Genomic DNA, 19,174 nt, shown 5'->3' with positions numbered 1-19,174 from the left:
CTAAGGTTTTATTCAATTAAAATGTTATTTAGAATTAAGTTAAATTTTGTAGTACATTCGGTTATAAGTTGATTTTCACCCTTCTATTTAAAAGTCGGATTGATTTGATATTTGTTACTATAGTTTAGGTATAGTACACATTGAAGAGTTCCGCTATACACTATCTAGTTCTATCATCCGATCAGGGTGCTTAGCCAACATACCAAACGTTGACCCTCCGTAGAGTTGCGCATAGTCTATCTCTATCACTCTTACATATTAGTGCGATAGAGAGACAGATAGCGTTTCGTTGTCGTAGCGCAAACGTTTGGCATGTTGGCTACGCTCCCAATGTGCCTAGCCAAGATGCCAATTTTTGTTTTTATTTTAATAACCGAATCATTAGGTAAATTTAGCTGTTCTGGGGGCCTAGCCAACATGCCAATCGCTTGCGCTCCAACAACGAAGCGCTTTCTGTCTCTATCACTCTTACATATTAGTGCGATAGAGAGACAAAGATAGCGTTTCGTTGTCGTAGCGCAAACGTTTGGCATGTTGGATATTACGCTCCCAATGTGCCTAGCCAAGATGACAATTTTTGTTTTTAATTTAATAACCAAATCTTTGGTTACAATTTAACTGTTCTGGGGGCCTAGTCATTATGCCAATCGTTTGCGCTCCGACAACGAAGCGCTCTCTCTGTCTCTCTATCGCACTAATAAATAAGCGCTTTGTTGTTGGAGCGCAAGCGATTGGCATGTTGGCTAGGCCCCCAGAACAGCTAAATTTACCTAATGATTTGGTTATTAAAATAAAAACAAAAATTGGCATCTTGGCTAGGCACATTGGGAGCGTAGCCAACATGCCAAACGTTCGCGCTACGACAATGAAACGCTATCTTTGTCTCTCTATCGCACTAATATGTAAGAGTGATAGAGAAAGAAAGCGCTTCGTTGTTGGAGCCCAAGCGATTGGCATGTTGGCTAGGCCCCCAGAACAGCTAAATTTACCTAATGATTTGGTTATAAAAATAAAAACAAAAATTGGCGTCTTGGCTAGGCACATTGGGAGCGTAGCCAACACGCCAAACGTTTGCGCTACGACATCGAAACGCTATCTTTGTCTCTCTATCGCACTAATATGTAAGAGTGATACAGTGAGACAGAAAGCGCTTCGTTGTTGGAGCGCAAGCGATTGGCATGTTGGCTAGGCCCCCAGAACAGCTAAATTTACCTAATGATTCGGTTATTAAAATAAAAACAAAAATTGGCATCTTGGCTAGGCACATTGAGAGCGTAGCCAACATGCCAAACGTTTGCGCTACGACAACGAAACGCTATCTTTGTCTCTCTATCGCACTAATATGTAAGAGTGATAGAGACAGAAAGCGCTTCGTTGTTGGAGCGCAAGCGATTGGCCTATTGGCTAGGCCTCCAGAACAACTAAATTTACCTAATGATTTGGTTATTAAAATAAAAACAAAAATTGTCATCTTGGCTAGGCACCTTGGGTTCGTAGCCGATATGCCAATCGTTTGCGCTACGTCAACGGAACGCTACCTCCGTCTCTCTTTCGCACTAATATGTAAGAGTGATAGAGACAAAGCGCTTAGACCAGCTAAATTTAACCTAATGATTTGGTTAGTAAATTAAAAATAATACGGTTACTGAAACTATGCGTTATGCGACAGTCAATTTGTAAGATTTTATTCCATAAAATAGGTATAAATTAGACAAGAGACTAACTACTATTACATCTACCTAACTATACGTAATTAGTACCTATACGGTACCCGGACTACATTTTTATTCGTGGAATATTATTTCGATTAAAAATCATGATTATATTTATTTGATTAAGAATAAGTTATTCTCATTCAATTTTTTCTCATACGAATTATTCCCGACCAAAATTATTTGAATATTTTTGACGGGAATAAAATCGAGATGATTTTATTCCTACGAATTCTTATTCAAATAATGATTTTATTCTTGAATGCCCAACACTGGCAAAGATGATGGTCATGATATTTGGTTACGCGAGTTATAGATTTTCTTCTTTTAAATAATTATCTGTTTCAGCAGGTATACTATACGTATAGTACCAATCACATTGACATACCTATAGATATCTCCCTAGATAGATCTGGGAGTGGCTTTACGGACAATAATAATGAGGCATGACAGGGGCCAGTAGGTATAGCGGTGTGACACCGGTACAACGCGATTGGTTGATGAGTTCGCATCACGCGCGCGATTGGTTGATGAGTTCGCATCACGCGCGCTATTGGTCGCAACTAGTTGCGTTAGACTGCACGATTGGCTGGAATTCGTGAGTCACACCGCTAAACTAGTACCATTTTTAGTGCCCGTAAGGCCAGTCCATGACGAAACACGAGCCTTTTTTAACTTCCCATGGGACTAGGTAGGTCGATTTCTTCTAAATACAATTTATTTTATTTGAGGGTTAACCGCTCTTAAATATTTGACTCGAAAAAAGGAGAGAAGGAATCATGGGGTTGCCATAATGTGGCTAACATTGTGATTTGTAAGTAGAGATGTCACAGCCGAACTGTTAATAGGTAAAGCAAGATAACAAACCACAATGCGACTGTGTAAACTATAGGTATGTCGAAAACAGTCGTAATCTAAGAGTAGTATAATATATGATAGTCGTAATTCTGAATTAGACAGCTCGTATGTGACATCGCAGCATACAAAACACAAGCTTCCGTGAGACACAGACATATCGTCGACGGGTCGTGAGTGACCCGTTTTTAATATATTTAATATAGTTGTAGCACTTGTAATAGCGATACGGTATAACCATTACCTTTCGTCATTCTCTCGAGTCCCACCCAGCTTGTTACCACTAGTTAGTAGTGTTAGTACCCCTTAGACTGATACATACACATATGTTTGTCACACACAAACAACAATAAAAACCCATTTAGAACAAGAGCGATTGCATAAATAAAAAATAATTTGAACACTAAAGTAATTAGTAAAGTACATGGTTAATAGAGCGTGTAATCGAATTGTTCACTTTTCTGTGTTTCATTAATCGATAGTATTGGTTCGCGTGCTTGAGTGTGTTTTATTAATCAATAGAATTGGTTCGCGTGCACAATTTAACTACATTATAGTCAGATTCATGCGGAGTATTTTCTGACCGGTCAAGAGCTGAGCGCACGCCAAACCCAGTCTCACTAGCAAACACCAGGGCTATAACCGCGAAAATCGAAGTTCGCAAATTGCGGGCATTTTTCTCTGTCACTCTTATTACGCCTTCATTGGAGTAAAAGAGAAAGATCCCCGCAATTGGCGAAATTCGGTTTTCGCGGTAGCCCCTCAGTTACCAGTCTGACGTAGAGTAGAGAGGCATATTCAACAGTCCAAAAAGGCTCTAAGTAGTTGAAATATGCAAAACGTTACAGCCTTTGTTTCATAGAAAGTATTAGGAATATTTGTGCACGAAATTTGGAAAACAATTTATACCCTCTACCTAAGTACTTACTTATTTAATATGAAAAACTATTAGGAAAGTACCTATATATTCTCCAAATACATACTTATTATTATTTCAAACAATAAAAATAAGCACATACCTATAGGTACCTATTTATTTATGTGTCATTTATAATTCTTAAGAAATTACATAATTAAAAGCACAATGTAAATTGTGTGCTAGAAATGCCGTTAGTCATGTGTGGTCATGTGTTAGTAGAATCCCTACTATCTCTACTTCACTACACCTTATAAAACAAAGTCCCCCACCGCGTCTGTCTGTTTGTGTGTGTTGTATATGTTCGCAATAAACTCAAAAACTATTGACCAGATTTTCATGCGGTTTTCACCTATAAATAGAGTGATTCTTGAGGAAGGTTTAGGTGTAACTATAATTTGTTAACCCGTGCGAAGTCGGGCGGGTCGCTAGTAATATTATAAATGATAAAGTAATTCTGTGTGTCTATATATTACCTCTTCACGTTTAAACCACTAAACCGATTTTGATGGAATTTGTGTGGAATTGGGCGCGAGTAGAGACAGGGTAGTTTTTGTCAATCATCATCATCATTTCAAGCAGTCGAAGCTGCGGGCAGAAACAATATAGTTACTAATTATATAGGTAAATTAGTAGAAGGACGGGACTACAAGAGCTTTTTTTGTTTCGCATATTGGCAATAAAAATTACTGAGGCAGCAGTCAAAGGCTTTGAACCTTCCTAACAGAAATTAGGGATATTATTACTCACACATTTACCCACATAAAATCTTGTCTGTCCTCCGAAAATATCACTTAGATTTTACAGATAAGTAGCTGAAATAATAATACCTTGACGTACATAGTAGGACAACAAATGCTATAGCATCAGAATAGTTGTTATGTATCTAGGTACAAGTACGTCACTAACACAGTATGTGACAGTATTATATACTTTACTACCTATAATACTAAACGTATACTACGGTATCCAACTTTAGACGTACGCGTAAACATAACCAGCGGGAAGAGTACAATTAAGCATGTAATTGTTTGGGTCGACGACCTATATTGCATGGTAAAGTGCAAGTACTGGAGTGGCGGTTCATTAATGGGTAGGTACGTGGCCGGTGGGCAGTACGAGTACAGGCGGAGTGGTTCTAGTTCAACACGCCATGTCATTTGCATAGCGCACCGGCAGTTGCATGTAGTAACAAATTTATTAATTTTCTTCCCATCGTTTCCACTTGAAGTTGACATAATTTTAAGTTTATGTAGAAATGTTATTACAATATAATTATTTCCGTGAAACTAATGACATGTGCACCACACACAATGCGTCTAAAATAGGCAGTCTAAACCAACTATCCCGTAATAAGGGTGACTCGAAATCTCTCTTCTTGGACAGACGGGTAAAGAAATACATGATCATTTGAGAGAAAAAAAAATGAAATTCCGTTTTCACGCGACAGTGTCGTACTGTCATGGCAGTGACAGTGGCCACCAAGCATTGTAGACTACGCTCCATCTGGCCGAGGCTTACTATTGCTTGCCAAGCACAGGCGAGTCGAACCCTCAGCAGAGGTTCGTAACTATGGAGAAACCTCAACTGATTCGCCTTATCGAGTCTTGCCTGCGATTGGAAACTGTTGCGTGGGCTGCCCATTGTTGCGAACACCGACAGGGTCGTCACTTCCTTCCATTTAAATACTTACTCCTAACACCAAATAACTGTCTTGTTACTGCTACCGTGCTAATTATTAACTACCGAGAATTTTACCATTAATAGAATGAGATATTTATAAATATCTTTCAACTGAAAGTAACAGATGCCAAACACGCTAACCTCTATGAAATATATTTTAACGGTCTCCTAGCCTAGTCGGTAGTGACCCTGCTTACGAAGCAGGAGGTCCCGGGTTCGAATCCTGGTAAGGGCATTTATTTGTGTGTTTATCACAAATATTTGTACCTGAGTTATGGATGTTTTCTATGTATATAAGTATCATATATACCTATGTATTATATGTATCGTCGTCTAGTACCCGCAACACAAGCCTTATTGAGCTTACTGTGAGACTAGGTCGATCTGTGTAAAATTGTCCTGTAATATTTATTTATTTATTATTTATTTTGAATCGACTTGCTTTGATTTTGTTTGATATTTTACAGTTAGTATTTTCCTTGTGTTGGTGTGTTGAAAAACTTTGTGTTTCACTCGGTGGCAAAATTTGTTTAACCCTCGAGAAACCCTCGCAACGGTCAAGATTCCACTTTTCGAACCACTCGCTACGCTCGTGGTTCAATTGGCTGGCATGTCGATTTCTATATATCCACTCTCTGCTTCGCTCGATACCTAACCAACCTCAGTGGTTACTGAAAAGGTAGTCTTAATTACCCATAGAGCTATACATTGGATCGTAGGCCGGTAGTCCTATAATATATGTAGGATTGAGGTACCTACCTGAGGTTGATGTGTAGATTGCATTGTAATCAGTGTCGGAAATACATTGTTTGCTAAATGCTATTAATTTTCGTACCTATACATACAAGTGTGTTTATGTGCCGAGGTTTCCTTTTTCCTACTGCGCGAATATAAACCTTAGGTATATGACAGCATTTGTACGTTTTATGGACACTCGACAATTCAACATCATCATCTACCTAGTTACAAGTTACAATACCAAATATATTTTAATTTCAGCTTTGTAGAATGATTCGCGCAATCATATCGAATTTATTTGTCAATAGTGACATTATCTTTTGATGAGATCGAATTAATTATTTGATTTGGTCGGTCACACTCTCTCCGTGAAGATGATACGGTCCAAAACGATTATGTACGGAAAGTGTAATCAAATTCAAAACTATCTGTAGCGAAGTCACGGCTCATTGTTGACATTAATTGCTCCTCCGCTATATAGAGCAGAAACAATTTTGTAATACTGCATGGATAAAGCTTTGTTTTCATTCAATCATTCTTTGTACCCGACTGAAGAAGAAGGGATAGTAATACTTTTATATAGTAGGTATATTTCTAAAAATAATGAAGAGATATTGACAAAGACCTACCTAATGGGTGGTAATTTTTTTTTATTGCATGAAAGTGAGTACAAAAGGTATTAGCATATACAAAAAGTCCATCACAATCTGCCGAGGTCAAGCACGCAATATTTATTAAATCTAAAACTACAACTAAATTAATTTAGCTATAACTATAAAATAGCAAATTAATAAATAACATAATAGTTAGTCAAACAACTAGCTTTCTTTTATTTCTATATGAGTTCAAAACTCGAATTTAATTTGTACAAGTATCATGTACAAGCTTAGGGGAGTACACGCGGAGTACCTTCGCAGCGCGTTGTACGTTTTTACTAAGAAGAGAAGATTTAACTTTTGCGTTGTTAACCAATGTTGTTAACTGGTTGTCAATAGTTATAACACAGCAAACGATCGTCAATTCCATTTTACTACTACTTAACCGGAAATTATAATTATGCGCTAGCTCATTATTAGTAATAGGAAATATTATTTTTAATTACGTGCAAACAAGTTTCTATTTCAGTTTAGCATTTGTCGAGCGGTTTATACAATTGTAGATAGGTACCTACAGGCTAAAGGTTCTTCTTAAATTGTTAAGAGGTATCCTCTTGTCGGTGGAGCATTTTCCATTTCTCCCTCTCATATGCCATATCCTTGACCTCTTGATACGACTCGACACCAGTTTTTTCTTTTATTTGGTCTACATAGCTACGTCTTGGTCTGCCCCTGCCTCTCTTTCCTTTTATCTAAAACTAAAGGTACATGGTAAAATTGGCAAAACTTAGCGAAATTTGTATTTTTTAAATTATTGTTAATAAATATTTATTCAAGTAGTGCGTTTTAGTATCGTAGAGTAGATACTTATTATTTATTAGTTAGAGTAATGCTAATGGTTTAGCCTGAGCCACGCGCGGAGAGCGAGGTGAGGTGAGCTGTGACCGGAAGCACGCATGGCGGCTCCGACCTGCGGACCCCCTCGCCGGCCTGTCGACACTTGCTACTACGTCTTGCCTTACAGTTCACAGAAAACCGCACTCAACTCTTTGTAATATGAATCATCTAACTATTAACCTTTAGTCATAGTTTTAGTAGAAATACTCACCTAACCATATTATGACGATGACAGCACTTACACATTATTAATTAGGTAAGTATATGATTACCTACTTATCAGTTATCACTGATCACGATCAGTTCACTTTCACCTATATGGTTAACAATAAGTGTAATTGATTAGACAGCACTATAATTTTAGCACCAGTCGTATAATAAGGACATTAAAATTATATAAAAATATTTTAATGGGTAAATGCATGAACGTAAGTGTAGGTACACAGTTAGGCGTAACATGACCAACTACTTCAGTTAATAACAACAATCTTGATTGTCTTTACATCAGCTAATGAAATCGGAAATGACTATCATTTCTTCCAGCAAATTGATTTTATGAACTTCGTTGCAGTTACTTGGATTATAATTAGATCATTACATACAAAAAACACAGCTAGAAAATGTGTCTTGTGGCACTAGTTCGCTGAATTATTATTGTACATGATTAAGAATGTACATTAATTGAACTATACTGTACTGCTAGTGTTAACTACTTATATAAGTGTTGCGATTTCTCGAGAAGATGGCAAAATTCAATTTGGCACCCTTCTTCCATTTCCATGGACATTATGGACATCATGGTATTCATGGTATTACACAACAACACCATAATACCCTTCCAATAAAAGAAAAATAAATACGTGACTATACGTATTTTAAATTGAAGATACATATAATTATATTCATTAAACAGATGTAGGTTACCCGTATTGTTATTTTCGGACATATGTTCATTAATTTGATGATGATAAATATTATAAAGACCTTATTAGGGCCGGAGCACCAACCACAGATTAACGTCACTCAATAGTAAACTGTTTGGTGCAACCGACCCTTAGAGGTTTCCAAAACACGTTACCTTCAATTATTATTATTACCGTCGATTACCTTACCTACTTTTACTATGAAGTTATTATTGGAATAAATATCTGAAGATAAGTAGGAAATAGTAAAAGAAAGTATAAGTAATACTTAGTGAATAACCCGATCCACATCAGTAACTATATGGTTAACGAAACCGACGCCATATTGAATTTCAAATGCGCCGGAAGTAGCGAGGGGGATTTATTGCGAGTCCGTCTTCCGGTGCTCCACTTGTCTCTGCGCACCTGCCGTAAATATGCTATGGAATAGTATGGAATATAAAAAATATAATTTAATTTAGTTTTTTAGTTCCGTACCTCAAAAGGAAAAAACGGAACCCTTATAGGATCAATCGTGCGTCTGTCTGTCTGTCCGACTATCACGGCCTATTTTCTCCGAAACTACTGGAATAATTAAGATGAAATTTGGTACACATTTAGGGCTTGTTTATCAGGTACATTCTACAATTTGGACATAAAAAAGCAATCGTCATTATAGCAAAGAACTCATTAGTTTATGGTATCCAGAGCAAGCTCGCGCGTCTCGGGCGGTGACACCAGCCCGGCCGGCCACCGTCGCCGCCATAGCGCTCTCTATCAAGTCCCGGGGTGAGTCCGCCCGTCATATAAGGGCCGGATTATCCATAGAGACAATGTACGCAATTACAGACCTGCTTAAAATAAGTAGTACCAACTTTTATTAGGATACCGTCATTGCCTAAAGGCTTATACATATATGTCTTAATCCGGCCCTCAAATTATTGTCAGTGCACTTTTATACTCGCCTTTAGTTAGTTGCTTATTAGCCACATTAGTTTATATCATAAAACTGTACCATGATACAGTACCTATAGTAGCGTAGTAGGTAGTTTCAAGGTTTGAGGATAAAAATTTTAATTAAATTAGGTTAGGTAGCGACTTCTGCACCGAGATAAACCTACATCATCTTAAGGGTTTATATGATTGGAATATGTATGTAGATACATAGTATTTTAACGCGCACTGCTAAAGTTAATTTTACGAGAGTTCCACGATTTCTAATATAGCAGAGCCTCGTTAATTCGGACCCCCGAAAATCTGCTGCCCCCCGCGTCGTCGGGTCCGTCCGGATTACGGTGGTTCTACTATAGACGCCTTTCGCATCAAGTTAACTTCGTGCACGTTTTGGCATTTATTTAAGTTCCCAATGTGCTCTTGCACTTATTATCAAAATCGCACACTCGTTATTACATACTGTACATATCCATGATAGTTTAATGTTTTTAGTGCAATTAATAGCCCGTGAAAGAGGTCGGCAAAATTGAGTTCATGCTAATATCAGTTGAATAAATAAATAATACTTAATATTAAATTTGCTACTCTCAAAAATATTCGCGTACTTATAGCTTGATTGTTTACGGGGAATAATTCGCCGCAAATATAATTTCTTACCTCTTTTGAAAGGTTTAGATAAGTAAGTATCGTAGTGAGAAATCTTTCAATTTTGCACCTAGCTGTTTGCCTATCACAGTCCCTATTATCTAAGTTAGCCGCATAATTTATGGCGATCTTAATCTTATTTGGCAATAGATTAGAATGCAAATAATAGAAAGTGTAATCAGCGAAGCGAAGACATTATGGGTCATTATTAGGTTTGGCAGCAAAGTTTTTGTAGGTATCTTACTTTTTTTTAATCTTCTTCTTTGCTGCAGTATGTTTCTGATAATCTGAGCAATAGCTTGTCATTTTGTCGGTAGAAAAAATCGGCATACCTATTTATTTACAAGTGTAGGTGCAAAAGATCGATCTCCCATACAAAATTTATGAAAGAGAATATTAATCTTGTTGTTGAAATTTCTTGCATCTAACCTAACCTGTAGACATATTTAACACATACAACTAGGTATATTATGTAACATGCCGCGGTTAGCAAACGTTAATAAAACAAATCAGGCTTAACGGCAATCTACGCTCCGCCACAATTTTTAACTGTTCCCATGGGGTAACAATAAAAACAATCGGGCAAGTGCGAGTCGGACTCGCGCACGAAGGGTTCCGTACCATATAAAAAAAAAAACAAAAAAAAAAGCAAAAAAAAAACGGTCACCCATCCAAGTACTGACCACTCCCGACGTTGCTTAACTTTGGTCAAAAATCACGTTTGTTGTATGGGAGCCCCATTTAAATCTTTATTTTATTCTGTTTTTAGTATTTGTTGTTATAGCGGCAACAGAAATACATCATCTGTGAAAATTTCAACTGTCTAGCTATCACGGTTCGTGAGATACAGCCTGGTGACAGACGGACGGACGGACGGACGGACGGACGGACGGACGGACGGACGGACAGCGAAGTCTTAGTAATAGGGTCCCGTTTTACCCTTTGGGTACGGAACCCTAAAAAAAAGTTGAAACGCAACTCCAAACAAAGCGGACAACGTTCCATTTCCCGTGCCAACGTAGGAAAGAGGAAATAGCCTCGCGCCCACCACCCCTTGTCCTGGCCTGGATAGATAAGTGCCGGACTTGTACTAATGGCGAGTCAGCGTCCTCATTACCATGCTATTAAACTTATTGACGACATCGAACTTATTACACAGTATTATTCCGATTTTCATGAGTCATGATTGATTATTTGATTGAAATCCGTAGGTACCTAATTACTTATAGTATTATAGCAAAAAGCTTCGTGAATTTCGTGTCGTTTAGCGAAGGGAGTATGTATATATACTGCATTGGGGCAGTACGCGTGTAAAGTGGGTAATCTTAATTAGACACTTACGTTACAACCCTTACCCGAGAAAGTTACGCAGTATAGTTAAGTACTTACTTTTGTAGTAATTTACCATGGTGCCCTAACGTCGCGACCCATGGGGAGCTTTGGGCACTTTTAGCAGTCTATAGAAAATCCCTTGCAATGTTGAAACTGATTATATCATTGTATAAATTAAGTGTTCTTCTTGTAGCCAAATATAATATACGGAATTAAAAGTTGATTATGTTAAAAGCCAGTCAAACATCTATGTCAGTAGAAAAAGGCGCGAAATTCATTTTTTTTGGGACTATAACCCTTCACGCCTACATTTTTTAAATTTGCCGCTCATTTCTACTAACAAACTTGTTTGACCGGCTATATAAACAAATCAAGTCTAAATAGCTCAAGGGCAGATGTTAAAATATTCCCTTAAATATATTATCTAACTACAGCCTTTGTAACAAAAAGGTAACAAATTACGTACAAAAGCTTACTTTTTTTTATTTAAACATAGGTACAAAAAATCAAAATTAAAAAACATGATACATATCCGCGCTCCCGGGGCACGCACTTTCATTTCGCTCACGCTTACGCTCAGTGAGAGTGAGAGAAGAACACGAACTACCAAAACTATAACTTGGTCAAGCAGATCTTGTCAGTAGAAAAAGGCGGCAAGTTTGAAAAATGTAGGCGCGAAGGGATATCGCCTCATAGAAAATTTGAATTTCGCGCTTTTTTCTACTGACAAGATTTGCTTGACCATCTATACTTCTATTTACTGGGCCTTAATGTTCTTTATTTCTTGTGCTTGAAACTTGCTTGAAATGAAATGGAAAACTAGCCTCGTCGCACCGTGCACCGTGCCAGCTGCCAGTGCACCTAGTGTAAAAGCCGTAACAGACTACCGCACCGCACCGTGACCTTACGAAGGGTTAATGGGCTTTACGGCTCTACAGACGGTTGCAATTTATAACAACAAATTGAGATGGAAATATAGTTAGAATGAGATAAAATCTGCCAAACAAGTTGCCGTTGATAAATCGAAAAAAATGTTGCATCTATAGAGCCCTTAAGAAGCCTTTGGGGCCTACCGCCAACATCGAAAAATCGAAAATCGTTATTTGCCTCTCTATCGCTCTTGCATATTTGACTGACAGGGATGCAGATAACAATTGTCGATTTTTCGGTAGGCCCTCTTTCTTGACACTTTTGACGGAAAAGGTCTATTTACTAAACATAATCTACTTCACTTTTTGCTCGTAAACAAAAATATAATAAAATATTTTCCATTGTGTATTATATTATTAGTATAATTTGTTTAGTTCAATGCCAACTTTGATGATGAACGTATTCAAAAAGATACTGTTATCATGTATCACAAGTATGGTTGTTATGTGTAAGCATTTTTACAGCTATTCAAGACAGCCGTTGCTACTTAATGAATGGTGGCGCGGTGGAAAGCTTTTTTATCAGCGAAGATACCCCGGTTGGAAGCATTATAGGTATGTGTCCCATTCACCAAAATGTATTATACCGCCTTACCGTCTGTTAGTCATGATACCTACTTATGAGGACTTAAGATATTATTCATAACGTCCGTCCATAACAAAATGTTATCAGACTTCTAAAAAAATACTATTAACTGTTCTTTTGCCACTCAGTGCATTAAAATGTAGTTTCAGTCAGTAAAACTTGATATATACTCATCGTGAAATTTATTTTGTATCTCTCTATGTTTTAACTTAATACCTATTTCAAAAACATATTATTTTTGTTAATTTTATGTGTATACATTTTCAGGCACTCTCAGTGTCAATGGCGATCCAAGTGAAGATGATGGAAATATATCCCTCAAATTGCAAGAAAAAGATGCAGCATTGGGCATTGCTCCAGGCACCAAAAACTTGACCCTATTACGCTTTCTTGACAGGGAGGAGAGACTAGGCCCTTCAAATATTTATGTTAATGTGAGATGTGATCGACGAAGAACCACTGATCCTGTAAGATATCACTTTCCACATGAATTTTTATCCTAAGTACTTAATTCAAAGAGTTCAACATAACATAACATAACATAGCCATGAAGTAATTAAAAATGAGACAAGAGTTAGAGCAAGATAACTGTGAAGTGTCTGTGGTATCAAAATCTAACTGTGCAAGTGTTATTTTAAATGTCGTTATTTCATAGAAGTATGACATTAAAAATAACGCTATCACAGTCTGTGCTATCAAAATTGCTACAGTTATGTTGGTCTAACTCTAATATTTTTCAATTTCACCAAATTGAATTGTTACTGCTCATAAATAATACTGTTGAGATTGTCCTGATTTGTTTTAAAATATTTCAGAGTTTTATTATTCCTGTATCTGTGAGGGTGTGGGATGTGAATGACAATGCTCCAGTATGGGTTGGATCTCCATACCGTGTGAGGTTGTCAGAGTTGACAGCGGTGGGGTCGCGGGTCTTGCCTGCACTGAGAGCCACTGATGCTGACCAGCCTGGGCCCCATGCTACCATTCATTATTCAGTTATGCCAGGACCTAATTCGGTTTGTGTTCTTTATTTGTATCTTAGTAAGTGAGAATTAATTATATTCATCCTTTTGTGTGATATTTATAAAGGTATCCGCATATTATATTCTATAACATAACAAATCATTGGTTGTTGTCTAGCAATAACTGTATTTTGCCTTAGAATGATGATGATTCAAGCGTAACCTAATAAGCATTATCTTTGATAATTATTAACCAAGCTATTACTATGCTAAGCGAGTTTGCTGTTGTATTTTTACCTTATGGTTTATTTATTGTTCTTATGTGTTTTTATGCATGAAATATTGATAAGCACTGTAATTTACTTGCGCAAGCGAACTGAGCATTTGCTTATGAGATTTGAATTATTGCATCCAGCAAACTGTTAAATGTTATGTATTACTTACATATTACTAGTTTAAATTAAAAAAAAATGATATACAATTGTGAGATAATTCTCACACAACTTACCTAGTTGCAATTTGAGGTGAATTGAACCTTAATCATTCTAATACTTTCATAAGGCCCACCATACAAAATTCTCCTATTTTTAGTTTGAACTTTGTTGTATAGTAAATTGGGATGAATCTAAAGTATGACAGAAGTGTAACCAGGCTTGATAGAAAATAATGTGGTAAAAAAATATATCTAAGGAAACAATAATTATATAAATGGTGTGCCATGAATGAAAAGACAATTGTGCACATGTATATTATTAATTTTATGTGATGTTTTTTTTATAAATGGTAATTCTAGTAAACATATTTTTTTTTACTTTATTCTGCAGGAATATTTTGGGTTTGCAAATGAACTTGACAGTGTACTGATAGTCAAGCAAGCATTAGACTACGAGACCCTGAGCAACTTCACAGTGACCTTGAGGGCCCAGGATCAAGGCCGGCCACCCTTGCACAATGACACTACTCTCTTTGTAGAGGTGCTTGATGCAGATGATCAGAATCCAAAGTTTACACATGACCATTATACTGCACTCCTCCCTGATGATGCTGTTGAGGTAATTAAACAAAACATCCATAAACTGAAAATCGTAATTAGATTCCAAAAAAAGTAAGACAATGTTGGCACTGCAATAATTTGTTTGTAAAATAGTAAATTCCTTTTTATAAATAAACACGCTAAGATAATTTATTTATTGGAAATTTTACTCCTACTATTTAAAAAAGTACTTTTATTTACTTATTTTTACATAAATACAAGACGCGCTAGTTAAAAGTGGCAACATTGTCTTACTTTTTTTGGAATCTAATTACGATATTCAGTTTAGATAACGGTCATAAAAAATCCATGACATTATCTACAACACAACTTTGCGCCCATGAGTAATTCACCATAGCAAAAAAAAATAGTATTTAAAAACCTTTAAAAATGTAAGAAGCAGCCTTCCAAACACATAAATTAACCAGAGCTAGATTTTAGTAAGAACTCCTTGGGGTTACAGGCTAGAGCCTAGGAGATAGATCTCCTACTTAATTATTAAGGTTATATATATGTCGTAGGCCGATCGTACGATCAGGCAGATCGTAATGTTCCTGTGTAATGTTTTGACGACAGTCACATCAAACCAATACATATACTATACAGGGTGATCAATCCAAATGGGTCAGTATGGAGAAGTCAGAAACTATGAGAGTTAGCGAAATCTGTTCTTAGGAACCATGGCTTCGATTTTAGATTTAATAATAATGGCATTCAATTTTTTTTTTATACTATCATACATAACCGGGATTCGAACCTGGTCAATATTCTTGTTGTTTGTTTGTATGGCAACTTTTAAACGATGCGTGATAGGTGGGGGATGCTCGACCAAATATCATAGAGGGCCCCGAGACAAAACAAACTACATTAAAGAAAAATCAAAATGGCCGACTTTTTTTTTAATTTTTTCAAGTTGGTCCGAGCGCGCTGAGATTTGGCATGCGGCGAGCCTGGCGGCCCAAGATTACCCCATGCCAAAAAATTTTTTGGAAAAAATCCAAAATGGCGGCGGACACGGGTAAAGTCCAAGTAGGTTAACACTTTAACTGTCAGCGACTCCCTAGGGGAGTTCACTGTTCGTAGGCGCTTTTCGCTACATACGGTTTTTCCCGTGTTATCGGCTACGCTCGTAGCGCGTAGCACGGGCTGGCACTGAATGTGTTAAGCGAGCCCGAAGGGCGAGCTTCAGGCCGGGAGACCGAAGGCCGACCCCGGCGGAAGGCCGAAGGCCCGGAGCCTCAACCCCGACTCCCAAAACGCGAGGCCGAAGGCCGAGCTGCGTGAATGCGGTACTTCCAAGCGTTCTACCAAGTCAACTGTCTTGATGAGCGAAGCCGGCGGGCCGAATGCCCGACGGCGAAGCATCAAGGCTTGCGAAGGCCGAAGGCCGAAGGCCGAGCTCCGCGTAAGGCCGAAGGCCCGAAGCGTCACACGAGAGGGGGAAGTTGGAGCTTAAACACGACCCAACACTTTTCCTATTGGGAGTCGCGTTTTGGGAGTCAGGGTGGAGGCTCCGGGCCTTCGGCCCTCCGACGGGGTCGGCCTTTGGCCACCCGGCCTGAAGCTCGCCCTTCGGGCTCGCTTAACCTACTTGGAAATTTGACTTTGCCCGTGTCCGCCGCCATTTTGGATTTTTCCAAATTTTTTTTTGACATGGTAATTTTGGGCCCCCAGGCTCGCCGCATGCCAAATCTCAGCGCGCTCGGAACTTGAAAAAATTAAAAAAAAAAAGTCGGCCATTTTGTTTTTTTTAATGTAGTTTGTTTTGTCTCGGGGCCCTCTATGATATTTGGTCGAGCACCCCCCACCTACCACGCATCGTTTAAAAGTTGCCATACAAACAAATACTACACGCGATTACATAAAGAATATTGACCAGGTTCGAATCCCGGTTATGTATGATAGATTAAAAAAAAATTGAATGCCATTATTATTAAATCGAAAATCGACGCCATGGTTCCTAAGAACAGATTTCGCTATCTCTTATAGTTTCTGACTTCTCCATACTGACCCATTTGGATTGATCACCCTGTATAGGTAGGATAGGTTCGTTAGGTTGCTTCAGATGCCCGAAGGGCAAACTGCCCAGAAATAGGAGCCCCGCGTGGCGGGGCTCCGTCGACTCAGGGAATGAGTCAAAGATTTTCACGTTTCACGATATGCCTAGGAATTTCACGATATGCCTGATCTTACGATCGGCCGCCGACATATAGATGGTCAAGCAAATCTTGTCAGTAGACAAAGACGCGAAATTCAAATTTTCTATGAGATGATATCCCTTCGCGCCTACATTTTTCAAATTTGCCGCCTTTTTCTACTGACAAGATCTGCTTCACCATCTATAATAACTTGATAACGCATGTTAGTGTTTTAATAATTGTGCACATTGTAGGGTACGATCCTCAACACCGCGCCCGGGCCGATCACAGCCGTGGACCAAGACGTCGGCATAAACGCCCCGCTGTACTACACGGTGACGGGCGAGAAGCGGGAGATGGTCGTCGTCGACAGGGAGACGGGCCGGGTCGCGGCCGCCAGGCAGCTGCTTGAGACTGCTGCTCCCGTCACTGTCGTTATAAGAGTAAGTATAAAATAAGTAACACATCGAATTCTGTTTAGTTAACAATCTCTACCAATGTTTTAGAGCAGTCAAAGTATGTCACGTGGAGCTGTCATCCTTTCCAATAGAAGCCATGGGGCCCATAATGGCCATGCAACCTCTACCTGCCGCTCCTTTGCGCGCGATTCTACTATACCCTAATGCCCGGTTCACATCTATTCCAGTAAGCATTCTAGTCCAAGGCCACAGGGATATGTAATGTAAACGTTAATTTTTTTTTGGTAAGTCTCCATAAATTCACTGGATGATGAAAATGACTATTTGATCTAGTTCAGTGCTGGATTCGATCACTGCACTCGAATGGTACTGGAGTAGAGGTAATAATGCGCACTCTTGACTCACTTCTTGGCAGATATATTACGCCCGGAGGATCTCCTCCGGGAAGATAATAATCATTTAATTTATTTTCTAATAACAAAACTGTCCATCTAGTCACATACATTAAAAAAACTAGATTGGTATCGGTTTTAACTGTTTGAGCATAAAAACACTTACAAAACATAACAAAAATATATAAACACATTATAAAAAACCTCACCTAGGGTGCCGCCGGCAGCGGGGCAGGGTCCAAGCTGCCGGTGGTCAGGGCCTCAGAGTGAGGAATCGAAGTACTATACGCGCCGTGTCCAAAATTACCGCCTTCCGCATCTGACCCTTGATCCAACCACCCAGCGAGAGTCTCTCTAGGTGTTGGTCGAGACTCTTCGCTATGAGACCGTTCGCTGACACGACTAGAGGAACAATGATCGTCGAGTCAACATCCCACATGGCGGTTATCTCGTGAGCTAAGTCTAGGTACTTGCTGGACTTGTCCTTCTCGGCCTTCACGAGATTCTCATCATGGCGGATGGTGACGTCGACGAGCACGGTCCGGCGCTGCGATCGATCTATCAGCACGATGTCAGGCTTATTGGCTACAATAGTCCTGTCAGTGATGATAGATCGATCCCAATAGAGCGTGGCACGACCATTTTCGAGAACTGGCGCAGGTGAGTACTTGTAGTACGGCACTTCGCGGTCCACAAGGCCGTATAGGAGGGCAAGCTGCTGGTGAATAATTCTGGCTACGAGATTATGTCTGTGCAAGTACTCGCCCTTAGCAAGATGAGAACAACCGGAGATAATATGCCTGAGTGACTCTCCGGGACGGCGGCATGCCCAACAAATGTCGACCGTACCGTCCTTCAGGATATATCTCCGGTAGTTATTCGTCATGATAACTTCGTCGGCAATCGCACAGGCAAAACCCTCAGTTTCTCCGAAGAGGTCCCCGAATCGTAGCCAGTTCACCGACGCGGGTAGGTCTACATCGGGTCCCATGAAGGCCTTGTAGAACCGCCCGTGTAGCTGCTTATCCTTCCATACCGCCTTGCGGTCCTCGGTGCTTAGTACTACAGGTTTGCGCCAGTTCTCGTTCGCCAAGAAGAGCGGCGTGAGGCCCCTGTCAACTGCCACCACATCAGGATGCATCCCACACTCGTTGTTGAGGAAATAATTCCTGAGATTGTACACCTCACGGTTGTGGAGATTTTTGGCGTTTAGAAAGCCGCGACCTCCACATTTCCGTGGGATGTACAATCTCATAACAGACGAGCGTGGGTGCAGCATACGGTGTGAGGTGAGCAGTTGTCGGACCCTCCGATCCAGGGCATCCAGCTCGGTGTGAGTCCACCTTAGTATGCCAAAGGAGTATGTGAGTAGAGGCATTACCCAGGCGTTGAAGGCGCGCACTTTGTTGCCTCCTGACAAAAGACTGTTAAGTACTTTTGTGAGCCGACTGAAAAAGCGCTCCTTCACCGACCGTCTAATACCTT

At 39.3% G+C, this 19,174-nt stretch overlaps 1 protein-coding gene and 1 long non-coding RNA gene across 2 annotated transcripts in view; both read left to right on the top strand.

The window, feature by feature from the left end:
- The window catches only part of LOC134804928 (uncharacterized), a 273,322-nt gene that overhangs the window by 65,600 nt on the left and 188,548 nt on the right, over window positions 1-19,174 (top strand). The gene's annotated exons all lie outside the window — the stretch shown is intronic.
- The window catches only part of LOC134804333 (protocadherin-16), a 33,982-nt gene that overhangs the window by 940 nt on the left and 13,868 nt on the right, over window positions 1-19,174 (top strand). The window contains exons 2-6 of the mRNA XM_063777342.1: window positions 12,625-12,714; window positions 13,013-13,212; window positions 13,561-13,761; window positions 14,532-14,759; window positions 17,133-17,321. Of these exons, the coding sequence (XP_063633412.1) occupies window positions 12,625-12,714; window positions 13,013-13,212; window positions 13,561-13,761; window positions 14,532-14,759; window positions 17,133-17,321 (908 nt within the window). The remainder of the gene's footprint in view (window positions 1-12,624; window positions 12,715-13,012; window positions 13,213-13,560; window positions 13,762-14,531; window positions 14,760-17,132; window positions 17,322-19,174) is intronic.

This window comes from Cydia splendana, chromosome Z, assembly GCF_910591565.1.
Source record: "Cydia splendana chromosome Z, ilCydSple1.2, whole genome shotgun sequence".
NCBI lineage: Eukaryota > Metazoa > Arthropoda > Insecta > Lepidoptera > Tortricidae > Cydia > Cydia splendana.
The sequence above is the reverse complement of the archived record's forward strand: the minus strand, read 5'-3'. Positions and strand labels throughout refer to the sequence as shown.